Source organism: Staurois parvus, unplaced genomic scaffold, assembly GCF_062004578.1.
Source record: "Staurois parvus isolate SC_StPar_1 unplaced genomic scaffold, SC_StPar_1.0 ptg000494l, whole genome shotgun sequence".
NCBI classification, from domain to species: domain Eukaryota; kingdom Metazoa; phylum Chordata; class Amphibia; order Anura; family Ranidae; genus Staurois; species Staurois parvus.
In genome coordinates this window covers 530,062-552,599 of record NW_028318290.1, presented here as the reverse complement: position 1 = coordinate 552,599, position 22,538 = coordinate 530,062, and the positions used below count along the sequence as shown (strand labels likewise).

The following is a 22,538-nucleotide window of genomic DNA, read 5'->3' as shown; positions in this document are numbered from 1 at the left end:
GTAAATCTAAAATGGTGGCTTTTAAAGCGCTGCCTATGGATATTAAAAATGTTTGCAGTTTGTCGCCATTGAACGGGGCATGTGCAGTTTTAAAGAATGTCATGTTTGGTATCTATTTACTCGGCATACCATTATCTTTTATATTTTACCAAACAATTGGCCAACATATTTTGTTTTTGTGCATTAAAAGTAAAAAAAGTGTATTTTATTTTTTTAAAAATTGCTTTTGGAAAATCGCTGCGCAAGTACTATGTGCAATAAAAAATTGTAGTACCCACCATTTTATTCACTAGGGTGTCTGCTTTAAAAAAAATATATAATGTTTGGGGGGTTTAAATTAATTTCCTAGCAAAAAAAACTGTTTTTGTTCATGTGAACAAAAAGGCTTGGTCTTCAGGTGGTTAGAAGAGTGAATGATGTGTGGCATAAACTTCTAATGCTGGGCATAAAACACCCCCACCCCCCAAAATGACCCCTTTTTGGAAAGTAGTCACCCCAAACTATTTGCTGAGAGGAATGTTGAATCAATAGAAGAATTTATTTTTTTACCACAAGTTTTTGGAAAATGACAAAAATAAATATATATTTTTTTTTACACAAAATTGTCACTTAAATGATTTACTGCTCACACATGCCATGGTTATATGTGGAATTACACCCCAAAATACATTTTGCTACTTCTCCCGGGTATGGGGGTTCCACATGCGAGAGACTTTTTGGCAGTCTAGCCAAGTACAGGACCCCAAAATCCAATAAGCACCTTCAGGCTTTTAAAGGGCTTTATTTCCTCATTACACTTCCAGACTCCCTATCACAGTTTCGGAGGCCATGAAATGCCAGGATAGCACCTAACCCCCCCCCAAATTACCCCTTTTTGGAAAGTAGACGCCCCAAGGAATTTGATAAAAAGCACGGTAAGTATTTTGCAGATATCGTTTGTTGCCACAAGTTTTTTGAAAAATGAAGAAAAAAACAAAAACATATTTTTTCTATTTCAAAACCTTGTGGGAAAAAATGAGATCTGCAAAATACTCACCATGCCTCTTTTTAAATTCCTTGGGGTGTCTACTTTCTAGAAAGGGGTCATTTGGGGGGGTTTGGTGCTAATCTGGCATGTCAGGGCCTTCGAAACTGTGATAGGTAGTGAGGAAGTGTAATGAGGAAGTTACGCACCTTCAGGCTTTCAAAGTGGTCATTGGATTTCAGACTCCTGTATGTGGCTAGGCTCCCAAAAACTCTCACACATGTGGTATCCCCATACTCAGTAGAAGTAGCAGAACGTATTTTGGGGTGTAATTCCACATATACCCATGGCTTGTGTGAGAAATAAATCATTTAAATGACAACTTCGTGTAAACAAAAAAAAAAAAAAGTTTTGTCATTTTCCAGAAACTTGTGGAAAAAAAATAAATCTTCCATGGACTCAATATGCCTCTCAGCAGATAGCTTAGGGTGTCTACTTTCCGAAAAGGGGTCATTTGAGGGTGTTTGTACTCCTCTGGTATTTTAGCACCTCAAGAAATATGATGGGCAGTCAGAAAGTAAAAGCTGTGTAAATTCCATTATCTCTCCCATAGTTTGTAGACGCTATAACTTTCACACAAAGCAATCAATATACACTTATTGGGATTTTTTTAACCAAAAACATGTAGAAGAATACATTTTGGCCAAAATTTATGAAGAAATTTTAGTTTTTTTTAGATATTTTTTATGACCAAAATGAGAAAATATTGTTTTTTCCAAAAAAAAATTTTTTCTTCAAAATTTTTTCTGGTTATAGCGCCAAAAATAAAAAGTGCACAGGTGATCAAATACCACCAAAAGAATGCTCTATTTGTGTTAAAAAAGGACATAAATTTAATTTATGTACCATATTGCATGACCGCGCAATTGTCCATTAAACTAGCGCAGCGCTGTATAGCAAACAAATGGCGTAAATTGCAGTATCTATACCATAGTTTGTAGACGCTATAACTATCACACAAAGCAATCAATATACAATTATTGGGATTTTTTTTACCAAAAACATGGAGCAGAATACATTTTGACCTAAATTTATAACCAACTTTGAGTTTACTATATATTTTTTATAACTGAAAGTAAAAAATATTGTTTTTCTTCAAAATATTTGGTCTTTTTTTGTTTATAGCATGAAAAATAAAAAGCGCACAGGTGATCAAATACCACCAAAAGAAAGCTCTATTTGTGAGAAAAAAAGGATGTAAATTTCGTTTGGGTGCAGCATTGCATGACCGCGCAATTATCAGTTGAATTAGTGCTGCGCCAAGTAGCAAAAAGAGGCGTGGTCATTAAGGGGGGTAAATCCTCAGGAGGTCAAGTGGTTAAATTGCTGTGTAAGAATGTAGACGATTGGTTTGGGTTACTATTTCCAAACAGATTTTGAGCATAATATTTTTTGATGTGTAATTTTCTAATCAATTTTTGTAAACTGACATATGTTTCATACTTGTTGAGTCCCTTTGTTGGGGCAAATTTTAAACCTTGGTCCAGTACATAGATTTCTTCCTATATTCCACTTAAATTGAAAATCCCTTCTCCTAATTTCTTCTCCTTTTTTTGTTTGTGTTTTCTTCCTCCCCTTTTTCCTCTCTTTCTGCATTCTCTCTGTTGTGATTTTCTATTCCTGGGATTCCCGGCCATGGTGGGTTAGGAACTGATTAAATATTAGTATATCACATAAGAATATCTATTATCAATCATATATTCATTTAACAGGATACAGGAATATAACTAGAATTTATATTGGGTGTTTCCTTGTATTTGTACAATTAGTTTTTTATAATATATTATATTAATTTTATCTTTATTTTATATATATTTATTATTTGTAATATGACTACCCTACTCTGATATTAAATTGGCTCTGTGGTTTAGGGCAGTTTATAGTTATAATGAAACAGGAATACAATGTATATTTATGTTTTTAAATTTGTTTTATCTATTATACCAGACCTCCCTAGTAGTGTCCATCACACTCACGGACACTTCAACCGCAGGACACTGGGGCATACAATGTATCCATTATGCAACATTGTTTAAATTGTATCATTATTATCTAAATGCACAACATGTCAGCGGCATCTCCCTAGGTATAGAGAGATCAACCCCATAAAGATGGCAGAACATATTAAGTCTTCAAGAAAATGGCACCGTATGGCTATTGAAGGAGTCCAGCTAAGGTGCTTGTCTCACTACATCCCCCAGATGAAGCTACGAGTCCCTGTAACGTAACGCGTAGGGGAGGAGCAGAGACGTCACCAGTGATCTGACTACCCACACGGCGAGTATTGTCAGTGTGTGCTGACACACTAAAGAGGCTGGTCATCACCGCTTGCAGCGGCTTTTTATACAAAGTGTGATTTATCCTTTTAAATGTGAGTGCATATTGGGCACTTAATAAAATCCACTGTTTATGATAGGACACTATGTCATTTTTCTTACATGGCTGAAATGAGGAATAATGGAGAGCAGGAATAAGGAGCGCTCCAAGGAGGGAGAGGTCTGTCTGCCTGTCACTGAAGTATCTTCTCTACACAGACTACACCCATAAATCAGCAGGCTGCTTGGGAAGAGAGCACATCGCACTAACTATTTCATTGAACTCTGCACAAAGTTGGTTAACACTTTCTTTTCATTTGAAACATTTTTTTTTCATTGAAACTTATATTCACAATATATTTTCATCATTATAATATATTTTTGTCTAATTTATCATTTATAATTAATGAGTTTATATTTTCAAGTAGCGCACACAATTTGAATTTTTCAAAATTAATTAGGTGAATACATTTATTTCTTCTGTTTTCCACAGATACTATCACAATAATTAATATATTAGTTTCTTTAGTATTATTATCTCATTTCATCATATTATAAACTGTTCCTGACTATACTGTAGAGAGGACATAGTCACCACAAGTGAGTAAGCAACCATTAGTCCTAAACAGAGCGCGGTACCTTATAGTATATTCATTTTTGTCAATATTTGACTCACATTTATGAGGGTGAGAAAGGAAGCCAGCGCCCATATTAATATTTTTTATAATTTATTTTATACACTACAAATTTCTTTTGCATAAAAATCCAGAACAAACACTCCAGTGGCTCACAAGTAATCTTTACATAATTCAATGATCATAGTAACACCATGTGACTGGGCTGAATGAATGCTGGTCATATTAGTTCATCTATTCTCTAAGTGGGGTGGTATCTATTGGGCCAACCCTTTTACAAACCACACATAATAGTTCTCCTTCCTTCCTGTTGAGGGATAGGAGAAGGATGGACTGAAGACAGAGAGACGCTTCGGGGTCACCACTGTTCTGTAGAGCCTTGAAATGAAGGACATCAACTTCAGAAGTTCTTGTTGTCTGTGTAAAGTTCCCCGATAACGAGATCTGGGCTCTCCCGGCTTCTAGCTCTGTAACCCGCTATATCATTATCAGGAAACGCAACTCCGACACCCAAGAAGGGCTGAAGTTGTGTCCTTCATTTCTAGGATCTACTGACCACTCTGCACCCCGACATTTACTGCACTTCATCCATGTCTTTGGGGGCCTCTGATCTCCTTATCAACTGTTTCTTCCATGATGAAGGTCAGCCATGGAGTATATCTGAGGTGTATATCAGGGTGTGCTTCTTCCCCACATGAGAGCTGGGATGTCCAGCAACATTCATCTAGAAGACATTTCCTGCACTCAAGGCACTAATACACCTCCAGGGTTGTGTGGGACCCCTGATGTACAGGAAGACAGGACTTCAGTGAGGAACATTTCCCTCACTTAGGACAGGAAAATGGCTTCTCCCCCGTGTGACATCTCTGATGTCTGGAAAGATGGGACTTCCATGAAAAACATTTCCCACACTCAGGACAGGAATACGGCTTCTCCCCTGTATGAGATCTCTTATGTGCGTGAAGATAGGACTTTGCTGAAAAACATTTTCCACACTCAGGACAGGAATACGGCTTCTCCCCCGTGTGAGATCTCTGATGTGTGTGAAGATAAGACTTGTCTGCAAAAAATTTCTCACACTCAGGACAGGAATACGGCTTCTCCTCCGTGTGAGATCTCTGATGTTTGGAAAGACTGGACTTCTGTGAAAAACATTTCCCACACTCAGAACAGGAATATGGCTTCTCCCCCGTGTGAGATCTCTGATGTGTGTGAAGATAGGACTTGTCTGAAAAACATTTCCCACACTCAGAACAGGAATATGGCTTCTCCCCCGTGTGAGATCTCTGATGTGTGTGAAGATAGGACTTGTCTGAAAAACATTTCCCACACTCAGAACAGGAATACGGCTTCTCCTCCATGTGAGATCTCTGATGTTTGTATAGACAGGACTTGTCTGAAAAACATTTCCCACACTCAGGACAGGAATACGGCTTCTCCCCTGTGTGAGATCTCTGGTGTCTGTAAAGATTGGACTTCCTTAAAAAACATTTCCCGCACTCAGGACAGGAATACGGCTTCTCTCCTGTGTGAGATCTCTGATGTCTGTAAAGACTGGACTTCACTGAAAAACATTTTCCACACTCAGGACAGGAATATTGCTTTTCCCTCCTGTGAGATCTCTGATGTATGTGAAGATTGAACTTTTCTAAAAAACATTTCTCGCACTCAGGACAGGAATATGGCTTCTCCCCTGTGTGAGATCTTTGATGTCTGTAAAGATGGGACATATGTGAAAAACAGTTTCCACACTCAGGACAGGAATACGGCTTCTCCCCCGTGTGAAATCTTTTATGCACATTAAGACCATGTTTAGAACGCAAACCCTTCCCGCACTCAGTACAGGAGAAGCTCTTCCCTGTTGGATGGCCGGCCCGGTCCCGCACAGTCTGAGGTTCCTCAGGATACGAGGAATCTGATGGTCCATCTACACTGGGTGGTGCCGGATGGACATTGGAGGGAGCCGGGTTTTCTCCTGGACTATACTGTGTGATGTCCTCATCCTCTACTTTCCAGTCTGGAGACAAAGTGAGACAATCCTCGGAGGTTTTCCTCATCTCCCGGCCATGGACTAAAATACAAAGACAAAGAGGATTACTAGACAGGAGCTGATTGGTTCCCCCAAACCAGGACTCTGCCCACATCAGGCAGCTTGGTCTCTGAGGAGCTTACAATTCCACCCTCAAGGGAACTAGGAAATGGCTCCTCTGATCTCCTACCAGGTCATTTCTTTATTCATGGACCTTAGTCAGAGAGTGAGGAAACAACCAGAACTGTCTTTTATAGGAGGGACAGTGATGAGGGGTTTATAGGACGAGGGTCCCCACCCCCTCTATCACTCATCGCCATCTTCCCAATACAAGAAGTACTGCACTTCCTTATTTACTCCATGATTTAGTCATGAAGAACAGCGGGGCTGAGCCCCACCAGAGGTCAGAGAGTGAGGATGGGGGGAGAACAACCAAGATGAAGACTGGACTGATCCTGAAGACCACCATCATTGGGGTATTGACTCCTCCCTCATTACCACCATGTAAAAGTCTGTGCTCCAATCACATCATCCGATATAAAATGTCCAGCTGGGAGGAAATGGGTGTAATAAGAGAATCCATATTATGTGTATATAGCAGTGGGGGGAGGGGGGAGAGAAGAAGTCAGGAGTATGTAATGTACAACATAGAGTATATAGTGCAGGGGTCAGGAGTATGTAATGTATAATATCAATTATATAGTGTAAAGGTCAGGCCTCATAATTAGAGATGAGCGAATCGAACCAGGCGAACCGGAATTCGATATGAATTTCAGGAAAAATTTGATTCGCGGCGAATCCGAATATTTGCCTACTTCGGGTGCGCGAATCGGATTTATCCCGATCAGCCGGCAAAAGTGTCCCTGCAGAGAGCTCCGCTATTTCTGACATTTCTCTGACAGTTCCTTCACATGTACAGCGGTTGAAACATTGTATCTATTAGTTTCCATTTAGGATACAGATGTTTCAACCACTGTACATGTGAAGGAACTGTCAGAGAACTGTCAGAAATAGAGGAACTCTGCAGATACACTTTTTGCCGGTTTGGAATTCTTATTTTCATCCTACTTCTTCTTCTTCATCCTCATCCTCAGAAGAAGAAGAAGAGGATGAGGATGAAGAAGAAGAAGAAGAAGTAGGATGAAAATAAGAATAATTCCAAGCCGGCAAAAAGTGTATCTGCAGAGCTCCTCTAAGTGTATCTGCAGAATAGAGGAGCTCTGCAGATACACTTTTTGCCGGCTTGGAATTATTCTTATTTTCATCCTACTTCTTCTTCTTCTTCCTCTTCATCCTCATCCTCTTCTTCTTCTTCTGAGGATGAAGAAGAAGAAGAAGTAGGATGAAAATAAGAATAATTCCAAGCCGGCAAAAAGTGTATCTGCAGAGCTCCTCTATTCTGCAGATACACTTAGAGGAGCCCTGCAGATACACTTTTTGCCGGCTTGGAATTAATCTTATTTTCATCCTACTTCTTCTTCTTCTTCTTCATCCTCATCCTCAGAAGAAGAAGAAGAGGATGAGGATGAAGAAGAAGAAGAAGAAGAAGTAGGATGAAAATAAGAATAATTCCAAGCCGGCAAAAAGTGTATCTGCAGCGCTCCTCTAAGCGTATCTGCAGAATGTCATTTATGGAAACAAATAGATACAATGTTTCAACCGCTGTATGGAGTGAATGTCCCAGAACTGTCAGAAATAGACAGAAACTGTCACAGAACTGTCCTTCTTCTCATCCTTCTCCTTCTTCTCATCCTTCTTCTCATCCTTCTCCTTCTTCTCATCCTTCTCCTTCTTCTCATCCTTCTCCTTCTTCTCCTTCTTCTCATCCTTCTCCTTCTCCTTCTTCTCATCCTTCTCCTTCTTCTCATCCTTCTCCTTCTCCTTCTTCTCATCCTTCTCCTTCTTCTCATCCTTCTCCTCCTTCTTCTCATCCTTCTCCTTCTTCTCATCCTTCTCCTCCTTCTTCTCATCCTTCTCCTCCTTCTTCTCATCCTTCTCCTCCTTCTTCTCATCCTTCTCCTTCTTCTCATCCTTCTTCTCATCCTTCTCCTTCTCCTTCTTCTCATCCTTCTCCTTCTCCTTCTTCTCATCCTTCTCCATCTTCTCATCCTTCTCCTTCTCCTTCTTCTCATCCTTCTCCTTCTTCTCATCCTTCTCCTTCTTCTCATCCTTCTCCATCTTCTCATCCTTCTCCATCTTCTCATCCTTCTCCATCTTCTCATCCTTCTCCTTCTCCTTCTTCTCATCCTTCTCCTTCTTCTCATCCTTCTCCTTCTTCTCATCCTTCTCCTTCTCCCTCTTCTCATCCTTCTCCTTCTTCTCATCCTTCTTCTCATCCTTCTCCTTCTTCTCATCCTTCTCCTTCTTCTCATCCTTCTCCTTCTTCTCATCCTTCTCCTCCTTCTTCTCATCCTTCTCCTCCTTCTTCTCATCCTTCTCCTCCTTCTTCTCATCCTTCTCCTCCTTCTTCTCATCCTTATCCTCCTTCTTCTCATCCTTCTCCTTCTTCTCATCCTTCTTCTCATCCTTCTCCTTCTTCTCATCCTTCTCCTTCTCCTTCTTCTCATCCTTCTCCATCTTCTCATCCTTCTCCTTCTTCTCATCCTTCTCCTTCTCCTTCTTCTCATCCTTCTCCATCTTCTCATCCTTCTCCTTCTCCTTCTTCTCATCCTTCTCCTTCTCCTTCTTCTCATCCTTCTCCTTCTTCTCATCCTTCTCCTTCTTCTCATCCTTCTCCTTCTTCTCATCCTTCTTCTCATCCTTCTCCTTCTTCTCATCCTTCTCCTTCTTCTCATCCTTCTCCTTCTTCTCATCCTTCTTCTCATCCTTCTCCTTCTTCTCATCCTTCTCCTCATCCTTCTCCTTCTTCTCATCCTTCTCCTTCTTCTCATCCTTCTCCTTCTCCATCTTCTCATCCTTCTCATCCTTCTCCTTCTTCTCATCCTTCTCCATCTTCTCATCCTTCTCCTTATCCTTCTCCTTCTTCTCATCCTTCTCCTTCTCTTTCTTCTCATCCTTCTCCTTCTTCTCATCCTTCTCCTTCTCCATCTTCTCATCCTTCTCCTTCTTCTCATCCTTCTCCTTCTTCTCATCCTTTTCCTTCTTCTCATCCTTCTCCTTCTTCTCATCCTTCTCCTTCTTCTCATCCTTCTCCTTCTTCTCATCCTTCTCCTTCTTCTCATCCTTCTCCTTCTCCTTCTTCTCATCCTTCTCCTTCTCCTTCTTCTCATCCTTCTCCTTCTCCTTCTTCTCATCCTTCTTCTCCTTCTCATCCTTCTCCTTCTTCTCATCCTTCTCCTTCTCCTTCTTCTCATCCTTCTCCTTCTCCTTCTTCTCATCCTTCTCCTTCTCCTTCCTCATCTCCAAGGGCATTTAAATTAAAGGTACAGTGTTCTGCACTAATTTAAAGGCTCTCTGAAGCCTAGAAACCCTTTTTATAAGTTAATTTCGTAGCAAATAAATTTGCATCGAATCAAATTTCTTCCTGAAATTCGCCGAATCAGCCGAATCGAATTTTTGAATACTTCGCTCATCTCTACTCATAATATTGGCATTCCGTAATCAATTTTAATCTAAATGTTTACTGGAGATTACTGGTCCCACACCGCTGCCTCCATCTCCTGAGACTGCACTCAGTGACTTGGGTCTGAGACACTACAGACATATCCCTCCACCCGGCACAGCCAGCAGATAACAGAGAAGGTCCCCTGGAGGAGTCAGGCACAAGGCAGGAGACCCCAGTCACATGTCCTGGGTGCCTACATTATGCAATGCTTAGAGTAAAAATACACATTTTGCTGCCAGCTGAACCCCAGAACCTCCATAAATCCAGTCTAGATACATAAATTGTGTCTGCGGCATAGAGAAGGAAGATTATCCGAGAGAAATCCAGGAATACAGGATGGGGAACACAGCTCAGGAAAGTGACCAGGGGATTACAGGCTGATATCACCCAGTCCCCGCCCTACTCTGGACCAATCAGTGAGCAGTATGGGTGGAGGAATGGATTTAGTGTTCATGACCCACCTGTGCTGATCTCTGTAGGAGTGTCCTCCTCTATAAATGTCCCCGTTATTCCATCCTCCTCCATAGACTGCTGATCATCCCTCACATACGCCTCTTCTTCTTCTGCTTTCACCTCAAATTCTATATCGATTGGATCTCCACTCTAAATCAAGGAAATGAGAGAAAATATCATCTGTAAAATGTAAGATTTATGATTGTGACATCACACACAAAATCCACACATTGTCTCCCTTCACAGAAGCAGATCACATGTGATATGTGGGTACATTTCCCCTAAATACCGCATGCCATCCTGAAACTGTCCATTTCCTATCCCGTGTTGCGGTATTGACCACAAACACTGAACACGCTCAGTAAATACCGCATGAACAGGCGTTACATTCACAGAAGGAAATAAAGAATGAAATGCATGCGGTCATTAATTAGTGGTGGAGACATGCGGCATTCAGGAAATGTGTACTGCTTGGTAAAGAGTGGGCGGCCGCTGGCATCCTTAACCACTTCCTGTCCGGACACTTTCCCCCCCTTCCAGTCCGGACACTTTCCCCCCCTTCCAGTCCAGACACTTTCCCCCCCTTCCAGTCCAGACACTTTCCCCCCCTTCCAGTCCAGACACTTTCCCCCCCTTCCAGTCCGGACACTTTCACCCCCTTCCAGTCCGGACACTTTCACCCCCTTCCAGTCCGGACACTTTCACCCCCTTCCAGTCCGGACACTTCCCCCCCCCTTCCAGTCCGGACACTTTCCCCCCCCTTCCAGTCCGGACACTTTCCCCCCCCTTCCAGTCCGGACAATTTCACCCCCTTCCAGTCCGGACACTTTCACCCCCTTCCAGTCCGGACACTTTCACCCCCTTCCTGCCCCGGACACTTTCACCCCCTCCCCTCCCGGACACTTTCACCCCCTTCCTGCCCCGGACAATTTTCAGCTTTCAGCGCTATCACACTTTGAATGACAATTGCGCGGTCATGCAACACTGTACCCATATGCATTTTTTACCATTTTTTTAGACAGATAAAACTTTATTTTTGTGGTATTTATTCACCGCTGGGATTTTTTATTTTTTTGCAATGTAAATGAAAAAGTCCAAAAATTTTGAAAAAAAAGTGTTTTTCTTATAAAATTTTGCAAATAAATAATATTTCATCATAAATCTTGGCCAAAATGTATCTTTTTAGTAAAAAAAAAAATAAGCCAAATTATTTTATAACCAAAAATTATAATTCGTAAACAATTTTTTTTAATTTTAATTTTATTTTTTTATATTATTATTTATTTATTTTACATACTGTCACCCTAGCAGTGTGGGGTCACCATGGTGACACTGTACTACTTGTGGGAGGTGATGAAGATTTTTTTTTTTCTTTTTTTACATTGATTGCTTTTTACACCCATATAGGATGTAAAAGCAATCATTTCTCTTTCTCTCTGTCTGCATTCTTGCAGCCATTGAGAAATACTGTGTGAGCTGTGATTGGTCACAGCTTGTCACATGGTACAAGGCTGTTGTGAATAGCCCTGTACCATGTGACCTCTGTGATCATTCACAGATTTCACACGTAGTAAGCAATGAAGTCACAAATGTCATCTTGCTTACTACTCTGGATGTGATCACTGATTGGCCAATCAGTGATCAGATGATCGGGACCTCGTACAGAGGTCCCATCCAACGACCGGTGTTTCACTGTGTCCGGAGGACACAGCAGGCACCGGATCGTGGTGCTGCACGCTCCCAGGGAGTGCGCACAAGCAGGGGGTGGGGAGACCATTTATAAACAGCCACCCTACCCTGCAGTGCCACCATCCAGCCGTTTATATAGAACAGCCGGACGGGAGGTGGTTAACAACCAGTAAACAACATGGTTGTTAGGGAGTGAGCGGGTGCCGCGTCCTAACCAACCGATAAATCTGAAAAAAAGAATTATCGGCAATGAAAAATTAAGAAACGGGCGTGGGGTCCCCCCCTCGGGTCTGGTATGGATTTTGAGGGAGGACCCCATGCCAAAATGAAAGAAATACATACCAGACCCCTATCTGAGCATGCAGCCTGGCAGGTCAGTAAACGGGGGATGAGCAAGTGACCCCCCCTCCTTAAACATACCAGGCCACATGCCCTTAACATAGAGTGCATGCTCTGGGGCGGGGGGGCTTTGCTCCCCCAGAGCACCTTGTCCATGTTGATGGGGACAAGGGACTCTTCCCCACAACCCAGGCTAGTGGCTGTGGGGGTTTGCGGGAAGAGGACTTACAAAATTTAACAAGGAGGCCCTCAGATCCTTCACCCCATGTGAATGAGTATGGGGTACGTGGTACCCCTAATTATTCACCCCAACAAAGTATTCTGTTATATAGACAGCAGGCAGGTGTAGATCCATCATCAATCACGATGCTCGCTGTCACCGCTGACTCGGAAAGAAAAGCTCCGCTCCCAATGAAGACTCCCCTCTGTCTGACAGCTCTGCTGCCTCCTGCCACTAAATATACTAAAGGGCGGTGCCACTCGGTGACGTCACTGACCGGGGCATGTTGTATTGGTGATGTCACAAGAGGGCAAGGCTACCCAGTGATGTCACAGGGTAGTAGCAGTCCTTCGTGTTTTCAGAAGTGGGAGGCGGCGGAGCTGTCAGATGGAAGGAGTGGAGCTTTGTTTTTTCTTCCAGTCAGCAATGACAGCGAGTGTTGTGATTGGATCATCGATGGATCTACATCAGAGGGATATTGTTCTTTATTTTTGTTTTGTCAAAACTTTCTTACAGTTTTTTTTTACCCTTTTTTGGTAAATGAATAGGGGTACTATGTAATCTATACTCATTCACATTGTGGGGGGCTGGCATCTGGGGGCCTCCATGTTAAAGGAGGCTTCCAGATTTCAATAAGTCCCCCACCCACAGCCCCCCACAACCACTGGCCAGGGATGTGGGTAAGGGACCCTTTTCCCCATCGACATGGGGACAAGGTGCTTTTGGGGTGGCAGAGCGCCGCTGCCCTGAAGCACCCACCCCATGTTGAGGATATGTGGTCTGATATGGTTCAGGAGGAAGGTGGGCACTCACTAAGGGGCTGGTATTGATTTTGGAGAGAAACCCACGCCATTTTTTTTTTATTGTTTTGGCATTGGGGGATTCCCTCAAAATCCATACCAGACCTGTCACAGCTGTCAGCGGGGAACTTGGTGGCCGTCCTCTCCTTGTTTACTGGTTGTTGAGGACACTGGCGGCTGCCCTCTCCTTAACAACAAGCTATTTACAAGTGTTGCTATGGACACCAGTGGTAAATTACCCGCAGGATTCACTACTAAAAAACAGAATGCAGCATCTTACTACATACTGGGATACGGGAAGATACCGCTTTGTGATTGGAGCCCATAGTCTCTACAAGTCCATGTTCTAGATTCTCCATCCCACCAACCTTGTAATAGTGAGGGATGGTGTGACCTTCCTGTGTGGAATCCCGGGAATACAGAGGACGGGGACATCTCTCTGGTGGGTTCCTGGTATTAGGTGGCTCCATCATATCCTTGTGTCCTTCTGAAAACTCCTCCATCACTCCATACTCCTCATCCTCCTCTTTATACTCTTCTTTAACATCAATATTATCATCCCCGAGGATTCCACTCTGAAAGATATAATAAAACATTCATTGTAACAAACATGCTGTGTATAAATCACAACTACCAATAATTGTCATCATCTACCTGATGATGGTGAGGGATGGTGTGACCTTCCTGTGTGGAATCCCGGGAATACAGAGGACGGGGACATCTCTCTGGTGGGTTCCCATGACTGGATCCATCTGTAGGAAACACACACACTGACTGAATCCATTGTTTCTATGTGTTTATCAGATGATGGGGGATCTAGGTGGATCCTCCGTACTGCTCTCTCCTTTACAATAAAGTCTCCTCTTACCCGGTGATGTGAGGGGCGGCTGATTGTCCATCATGACGTCCTTGTAGAGATCCTTGTGTCCTTCTAAATACTCCCACTCCTCCATGGAGAAATAGACAGTGACACCCTGACACCTTATAGGAACCTGACACACACAATGATACAGTCACCATCCAGACACATCCCTTGTCTGTTACTGGAGAATGTCCCAGAATTCCCGGCACCGCTCACCTCTCCTGTCAGCAGCTCAGTGATCTCTCTGGTGACTTCTAGAATCTTCTTCTTCTTTCTCTCTTCTATCAGGGAGGGAGGTGGAGGCAATGTGATGTCATATGATCTCCAGACTTCACAGGAGGAAAACTCTACATCTGAACACAAATAGTCACATCAAATGATATTCCCAGAATCCTCCTCACCTCTCCATTCAGGTCTCCATTTTATTAAAGCCCCACTTCAGGCTGAGGTATAATTCCCCCCCACAGGACCCCCACACTACGCAGGGTATAGGCTTGTTGCAGCATTCTGATGTCATTACATACAACGCAGGACCAACAGTCCCACTTTACATGTGAGGATACCAAGGGACCCCACATCCTAAGAGCATCAGAAAAAAGCCAGATGGAGGGACATTGGGAGGAGGAGCTGTGAGGTCAGTGTGATGTCATAGGATTCTCTGACTCTGGATGGAGGGACATTGGGGGGAGGAGCTGTGAGGTCAGTGTGATGTCATAGGATTCTCTGACTCTGGATGGAGGGACATTAGGGGGAGGAGCTGTGAGGTCAGTGTGACGTCATAGGATTCTCTGACTCTGAATGGAGGGACATTGGGAGGAGGAGCTGTGAGGTCAGTGTGATGTCATAGGATTCTCTGACTCTGGATGGAGGGACATTGGGAGGAGGAGCTGTGAGGTCGGCGTGATGTCATAGGATTCTCTGACTCTGGATGGAGGGACATTGGGAGGAGGAGCTGTGAGGTCAGTGTGACATCATAGGATTCTCTGACTCTGGATGGAGGGACATTGGGGGGAGGAGCTGTGAGGTCAGTGTGATGTCATAAGACATATAGACTCTGGATGGAGGGACATTTGGATGGGGAGATTTGAGGGGTCCTCTATATGAGGCTCCCCTATAAACCAAATCCTTGTTCCTGGGTGCGTCCTACCTCTCCTAAACTGAAGAGTGACCTTTGACCTTTACCATCCAGAAATCTGTCCGGAATCTGTGGAAGTAAGCTGTCATGTGATCAGGTGACGTGCGGAGGAACGGAGTGTAAATAGCAGACAATTGTCTCCAGAGCCCCTAATGGTGGGGATGGATTTGGCAGCGTCCTGGTGCCAAGTTTCCTCCCCCCAGGGTCACTGCAGGTGTGGAGAAAAGCTGTGTAAGAGGATATGGAGGAGAGATGAGGAGGAGATCCAGGAATCAGGAGAAAGGTCAGGGCAAGCAACAGACGAGCGCATCCAAGAGACCAAGCCGGGGTCACTACACAGAAAATCAATCCAAGGAAACAACAGGCAGGACGAGGAATAGCAAGAAGGAGCTGAGAGACAAATGAGAATATTGCTCAGCCAATGGGAGATGATCTCAGCATGACTTCCATCATGAAGGAGATGAGGGGGAGGGGAGGAAGTCACTGAAGGTGACCATAGATCCATGGAAATTCAGCTGGTTCAGCAGGGATCGCTCACATTTCCATCCATGTGTGGCCACTGCCGGATAAAAGCCACTCCCCCAGCGGCTGCAGCCAATAGCTTCAGTGCTGATCCGTGTATTCTGAGAGCGGAGGATTCCCCCCATTGTCAGAATACAAGAGTGCAGCGGGGAGGATTCCCCTTCCACCTCCAATGTGTGGATGGGGAAACAGATCAGTTTTTATGGTCATCCCGCTGGCTGAACGATAAAACTGAACCATGTAGGCCAGCTTTGGGGGAAAATATATTATCATCAACTCCTCCCCCTGAAGGGGTTCATCTACGTATTACCTCCTCTGCTGCCAGATCCAGGAATGTCAACTCTCCGCTTCCTCCTGATTTACCTCTCCTCTAAAATGTCCTGTCTGTATCTGACATCACTTCCTGTCTGTACCTGACATCACTTCCTGTCTTCCATAGAGACTTCCTGTCTGGGTAGAAGCGAGATCCCCACCTTGTGGAGCTCAGAGGAACTGCAGCCCTGAGAAGCGTCTGGTAGTGTGACCCCGGCCTTGTGCTGGGTGTGTATGGACTGTAGATCCTTATAGAGGGGTCACCTCCACTCCCACCAAGGGGGACAGAAATATATGACTGCTCGGGGGAGGGGTTTTGGCCCCTTTGATTTTGCAGTAACATTGATTGCAGATTTAGTCCTGTAGAACATCTGGTATATGGATACAAAGCCCCCCAGCTGGGAGTAAAGGGTGGAGAGTGATTGAAGTAGATGCAAAGTGGAAGCGGTGGACTTGCAAAGAACACTATAATGAGCACACAATATTGTCTGTCTCCATGGATTTGCACAAGATTTGAGATGATTTCCTATAGCAGCAAATCTGATGAGATGAATGAAGTGGGTGTAAAGTGGAAGCAGTGGATGTGCAGGGAGCAGCATCTTGAGCACAATGCACTTTATGTTGTGGATGGATTTGCACACGGTTCAGTTTCCTTCATTTATTGATAAACCCCATAAGACCAATGAAGTGGGTGTAAAGTGGAAGCAGTGGATGTGCAGAGAATAGGATTTGGAGCCCCGAGCTCTCTATCTCTGAATGTCTCCACATATTTGTAGTGTATTTGTGATGATTTCTGTGCACACACAATAGGACAGCGCTGTGACACATAATGCTCTTCTAGATGACAGGGAATCCTTCCCTTTGTTACAGCAGCAGTCCGCTAGAAGGTTTTTGTAGGTTTGGAGTTGTTACACATAGCGCGGGTTTTATCCATTTATAGTGATGACATCATTGCCCAAATCTGGGGGTCACCAGCCATTTCCACCCTTTACTCCCAGCTGGGGGGCTTTGTATCCATATACCAGATGTTCTACAGGACTAAATCTACAATCACATTTACTGCAAAATCAAAGGGGCCAAAACCCCTCCCCCGAGGAGTCATATATTTCTGTCCCCCTTGGTGGGAGTGGAGGTGACCCCTCTATAAGGATCTACAGTCCATACACACCCAGCACAAGGCCGGGGTCACACTACCAGACGCTTCTCGGGGCTGCAGTTCCTCTGAGCTCCACAAGGTGGGGATCTCACTTCTACCCACACAGGAAGTCTCTATTGAAGACAGGAAGTGATGTCAGGTACAGACAGGAAGTGATGTCAGGTACAGGCAGGAAGTGATGTCAGGTACAGACTGGAAGTAGTGAGGAGAACTTGGTGGAAGTGGCAGCAGAGGAGGTAATAAGATGTTATTGTCTATTTACACCCAGTAACCCCCATCATGTCCGTCCTCTTCTTCCATAGTCACATCTGTCCTCTTCCTCCATAGTCACGTCCGTCCTCTGCCTCCATAGTCACGTCCGTCATCTTCCTCCATAGTCACGTCCGTCCTCTTCCTCCATAGTCACGTCCGTCCTCTTCCTCCATAGTCACGTCCGTCCTCTTTCTCCATAGTCACGTCCGTCCTCTTCCTCCATAGTCACGTCCGTCCTCTGCCTCCATAGTCACGTCCGTCATCTTCCTCCATAGTCACGTCCGTCCTCTTCCTCCATAGTCACGTCCGTCATCTTCCTCCATAGTCACGTCCGTCCTCTTCCTCCATAGTCACGTCCGTCCTCTTCCTCCATAGTCACGTCCGTCCTCTCCCTCCATAGTCACGTCCGTCCTCCTCCTCCATAGTCACGTCCGTCCTCTTCCTCCATAGTCACGTCCGTCCTCTTCCTCCATAGTCACGTCCGTCCTCCTCCTCCATAGTCACGTCCGTCCTCTTCCTCCATAGTCACGTCCGTCCTCTTTCTCCATAGTCACGTCCGTCCTCTTCCTCCATAGTCACGTCCGTCCTCTTTCTCCATAGTCACGTCCGTCCTCCTCCTCCATAGTCACGTCCGTCCTCTTCCTCTATAGTCACGTCCGTCCTCTTCCCCTTACATTGCTGCTCAGGAGGAAGGAAACATTCCCCAGCCGGCCATGAAGAATATGTTCCATCATTGGTGTCAGAGGGAGGGAAATACTGAGGGAAGTAGAGGAGCTGAGGGGTCTCTCAGGGGGTACTACAGATAAGGAACTTTGGGGCCCCTGAAGGGTAGTGGAGCTCAGGGCCAACCCTTTCAAGACCAAGGGACGTATTTGTCCCATGTTTTTAATTGCGTGTAGGATCTGATTAAGAACTTAAAACTTTTTTTTTTTGGTTTGAGTCAAAATATTAGTTCTTATCAACAAACAACAAATGGATGAAACTTTTTGCCAATTATTTCATGAAATGGCTTAGTTACAGCAATTGAAGTGTACGAACTTTAAAAACAAAAAAATTGATTCTTTTGGCGTTCCAAAATCTTACGGTCCTCAAAGGGTTAAGGAGGCAGAGTAGTTGAAAGACTCTGGGCCCTTGGTGGGCACTTTTATTAGAGGATGTCTGTTTTTGCAGCATTGCCTAAAAGGTAGTCAGGGATCAGTGCTGAACATCTTCAGGAGACACTCCAATACCTCCCATGACACAGGCTCTGGCAGTGCCCGGTGCTGGAATTCAGAGCCCCAGGAACCCACCACCACTCTGTACAATGTCCTGGATTCCAGACAATACTTGGCAACCAAGAGAACCCCCTATTGTCCTCCTACTCACACTGGGCTGTCATTGGAGGGAAGAGAACAGACTCCTCCCCCACAGCTCTCTATGACACCAGCACCATCCTCCTGCTATCCAATCCAATCCCTTCTCTTACTGCAGAGAGTGACAGTGACATCACTCCTGTCAGTCAGCAGGCTGCCGGAGATTGGAGCCTTGCAGCCGGATATCGGGCAATTATCCAGCAACTCCAATTAAATGTCGACAAGTTCCCCTTCCTGGACCTCATGATGACCCAACATTGACCTCACAGCACTGCCTCAGAGCAAACAAGTCATAGGAAGGATCGTATTTATCATTCCTTGTCTGCAGATCTAATACTCATCAAAACCAGTTCAGAGACCAAACAAACCCAACAGAGAAAAGGGGATTTCTGATCTGACAGGACAAGAGGGTCCCGGGACCTCAAATATGCATCAAACACTAAACACTCCAAAGTAAATGTGTTTCCAGGAGGACAGAAGTCCTGAACTGGTTCCCACCCGGCCTATTGTACAATGACGGCGGACAGGACCTCTCCTTCTGGAAGGACGTTGTATGATGTCCTCCCACTCTTGCTGTGCAGGTGGAGGGGGACGCAGCATGGTGATTGGTGGGGAGCTCAACGCATCACTGATCAGGGAAAAGATCCAATGATGTTGTCTCTTTACCATGTGATCAGCTGTATCCAATCACAGCTGATCACATGTTAACAAAAGCCGGTTATTGGGATTTCCTGTCCTCAGCGCTGTCACTGTCTGAGGAAAGGAAAGGAAAACTGATAACTGGCTTTCCTGTGACAGGGGACATTTACTGTGATTATTAGTGCAGCCCAATCAGTGCCACCTATCAGTGCAGCATATCAGTGCCTCTTCATCAATGCAGCTTTTTCAGTGCCGTTCAGTGAAGGAGAAAAACTGCTTTTTTTACAAACAAAGAAAAAAGCTTTTTTTTCTTCAAAATTGTTGGTCTTTTTTTGTTTGTTTAGCAATAAATGACCCCCCCAGTGGTGAATAAATACTGCACCACCCAAAGAAAGCTCTATCTGTCTAAAAAATGATACAAATGTCATTTGGGTTCAGTGTTGCATGACCACGCAAGGCCGCGGGAGGAAACGGAGGTGACACCGGGTTAGGACAGGAAGGGGAAGTGGGCTCGGAGATATGGAGACACACAGTATAAATAAGACCATCTACCACCAGCAGCCAATCCTCTTACAGCCCCCTAGAGGAGGGGAAATGCGTCAGTGACAGCTGCGGTGATGTAATTCCCGAATGGTGGGACTCATGTGGATGGGCCACTTTCAGTCGGACATTTTGCTTGTATATTATATACAAATGTGAGTGTATATGGTTTGCTGTAAAGGAAGTTTGTAATAAATGGAATGACACCATGTGGGTGATTGTTGTTATCTCCTCCCTGCATACATCATGAGATGAACCATCACTTGTATGATATATTGGGGGGGGGGAATTGTACACAATCATCCAGGAGGACTACAAGCTCCAGACTAACCAGGACCATGACACAGCACATACGACTCCTATTCCAGTGTAAGAGTCCACATCCTGTGGTGGGGGAGGAGAGCACTGGAGGGGGAGCACAGGAGGGGGAGCACTGGAGGGGAGTACTGGAGGGGGGGCACTGGAGGGGAGCACTGGAGGGGGGGCACTGGAGGGGAGCACGAGATCTGCACTTTGATGAAAGGAGAAGCACAAGGCACATTATTCCGCACGGTTGGTTGGCGCAGTGTGATTGGAGGAGCACAAGGCACTTTATTCCGCACGGTCGGTTGGCGCAGTGTGATTGGAGAGGCACAAGGCACTTTATTCCGCACCGTCGGTTGGCGCAGTGTGATTGGAGAGGCACAAGGCACATTATTCCGCACGGTTGGTTGGCGCAGTGTGATTGGAGAGGCACAAGGCACATTATTCCGCACGGTCGGTTGGCGCAGTGTGATTGGAGAGGCACAAGGCACATTATTCCGCACGGTCGGTTGGCGCAGTGTGATTGGAGAGGCACAAGGCACTTTATTCCGCACCGTCGGTTGGCGCAGTGTGATTGGAGGAGCACAAGGCACATTATTCCGCACGGTTGGTTGGCACAGTGTGATTGGAGAGGCACAAGGCACATTATTCCGCACGGTCGGTTGGCGCAGTGTGATTGGAGGAGCACAAGGCACATTATTCTGCACGGTCGGTTGGCGCAGTGTGATTGGAGAGGCACAAGGCACATTATTCTGCACGGTCGGTTGGCGCAGTGTGATTGGAGGAGCACAAGGCACATTATTCCGCACGGTCGGTTGGCGCAGTGTGATTGGAGAGGCACAAGGCACATTATTCTGCACGGTCGGTTGGCGCAGTGTGATTGGAGAGGCACAAGGCACTTTATTCCGCACGGTCGGTTGGCGCAGTGTGATTGGAGAGGCACAAGGCACTTTATTCCGCACGGTCGGTTGGCGCAGTGTGATTGGAGAGGCACAAGCACATCAACTGATATAAAAGAACTATTAATATTGATGATTTTATTTTTCTATTCAGTATTTATGAGGGATTTATATTGAATTTGGATGGATTTTCATGCAGTTGGACACGTTGAGAATGGGACACAATTTTTGCACAGACTAGGCAGCACCTAGAATAGTACTGTATATGACCGCACAATTGTCATCCAAACTGCGACAGCACTGACATCTGAAAAGTGTTCTGGTCAGGAAGGGGTGGAAGTGTCCGGTATTGAGGTGATTAGATGTCCAGCAACCCTCCTATTCCCCCCTCACATCCACATCCTATTATTGTGTGACCAATACCATCCAAATACACTCACTGGCCACCCTATCAGGTCCACCTATTCAATTGCTGGGTAACACAAACTTCTAATCAGCCAATCACATGACAGCAACTCAATGCATTTGGGCATCTAGACGTGGTGAAGATGACTTGCTGAAGTTCAAACTGAGTATCAGAATGGGGAAGAAAGGGGATTTAAGTGACTTTGAATGTGGTGTGGTTGTTGGTGCCAGGCAGGCTGGTCTGGGTATTTCAAAAACTGCTGATCTCCTGGGATTTTCACCCACAACCATCTCTAGGGTTTCCAGTGAATGGTCCAAAAAAGGGAAAATATCCATCAAGCGGCAGTTGCATGGAGGAAAATGTTTTGTCTATGTCAGAGGAGAATGGGCAGATTGGTTGCTGTGACATTCAGATGGTAGTGTCAGAATTTGGCATAGACAACATGAAAGCATGGATCCATCCTGCCTTGTATTCATGGTTCAGGCTGGTGGTGTCATGGTGGGGGGGAGATTTTCTTGGCCCTAGTAAGGTGGACCTAATAAAGTGGCCGGTGAGTGTAATTCTTACTTTCATTTCCCAAAGTTATCCGTCTACAAAGAGACCTGTATAGATCACATGATGGCACCAATGAGGATGGAGGAGGACCGGAGTCACATGACTGAGAAGATACTAAACCTCACCCTGGAGATCATCTACCTGCTGACCGGAGAGGTGAGGAGGATTCTGGGAGGTCACATGACATCACTCTTATCTCTATTAATAAAACACAGACCTGACCGGAGAGGTGAGGAGGATTCTGGGAGGTCACATGACACCACTCCTATCTCTATTAATAACACAGACCTGACCGGAGAGGTGAGGAGGATTCTGGGAGGTCACATGACACCACTCCTATCTCTATTAATAACACAGACCTGACCGGAGAGGTGAGGAGGACTCTGGGAGGTCACATGACACCAATCCTATCTCTATTAATAAAACACAGACCTGACCGGAGAGGTGAGGAGGATTCTGGAGGTCACATGACATCACTCTTATTTCTATTAATAACACAGACCTGACCGAAGAGGTGAGGAGGATTCTGGGAGGTC

At 44.9% G+C, this 22,538-nt stretch overlaps 1 protein-coding gene across 1 annotated transcript in view; it reads right to left on the bottom strand.

Annotated features, from left to right (window-relative positions):
* Positions 1-4,056: 4,056 nt before the first annotated feature.
* LOC149452140 (uncharacterized) overlaps positions 4,057-22,538 on the bottom strand; it is an 82,452-nt gene continuing 63,970 nt past the window's right edge. Inside the window, exon 3 of the mRNA XM_089689735.1 lies at positions 4,057-5,538. Coding sequence (XP_089545861.1) covers positions 4,799-5,538 — 740 coding nt within the window. The 3' untranslated portion in view covers positions 4,057-4,798. The remainder of the gene's footprint in view (positions 5,539-22,538) is intronic.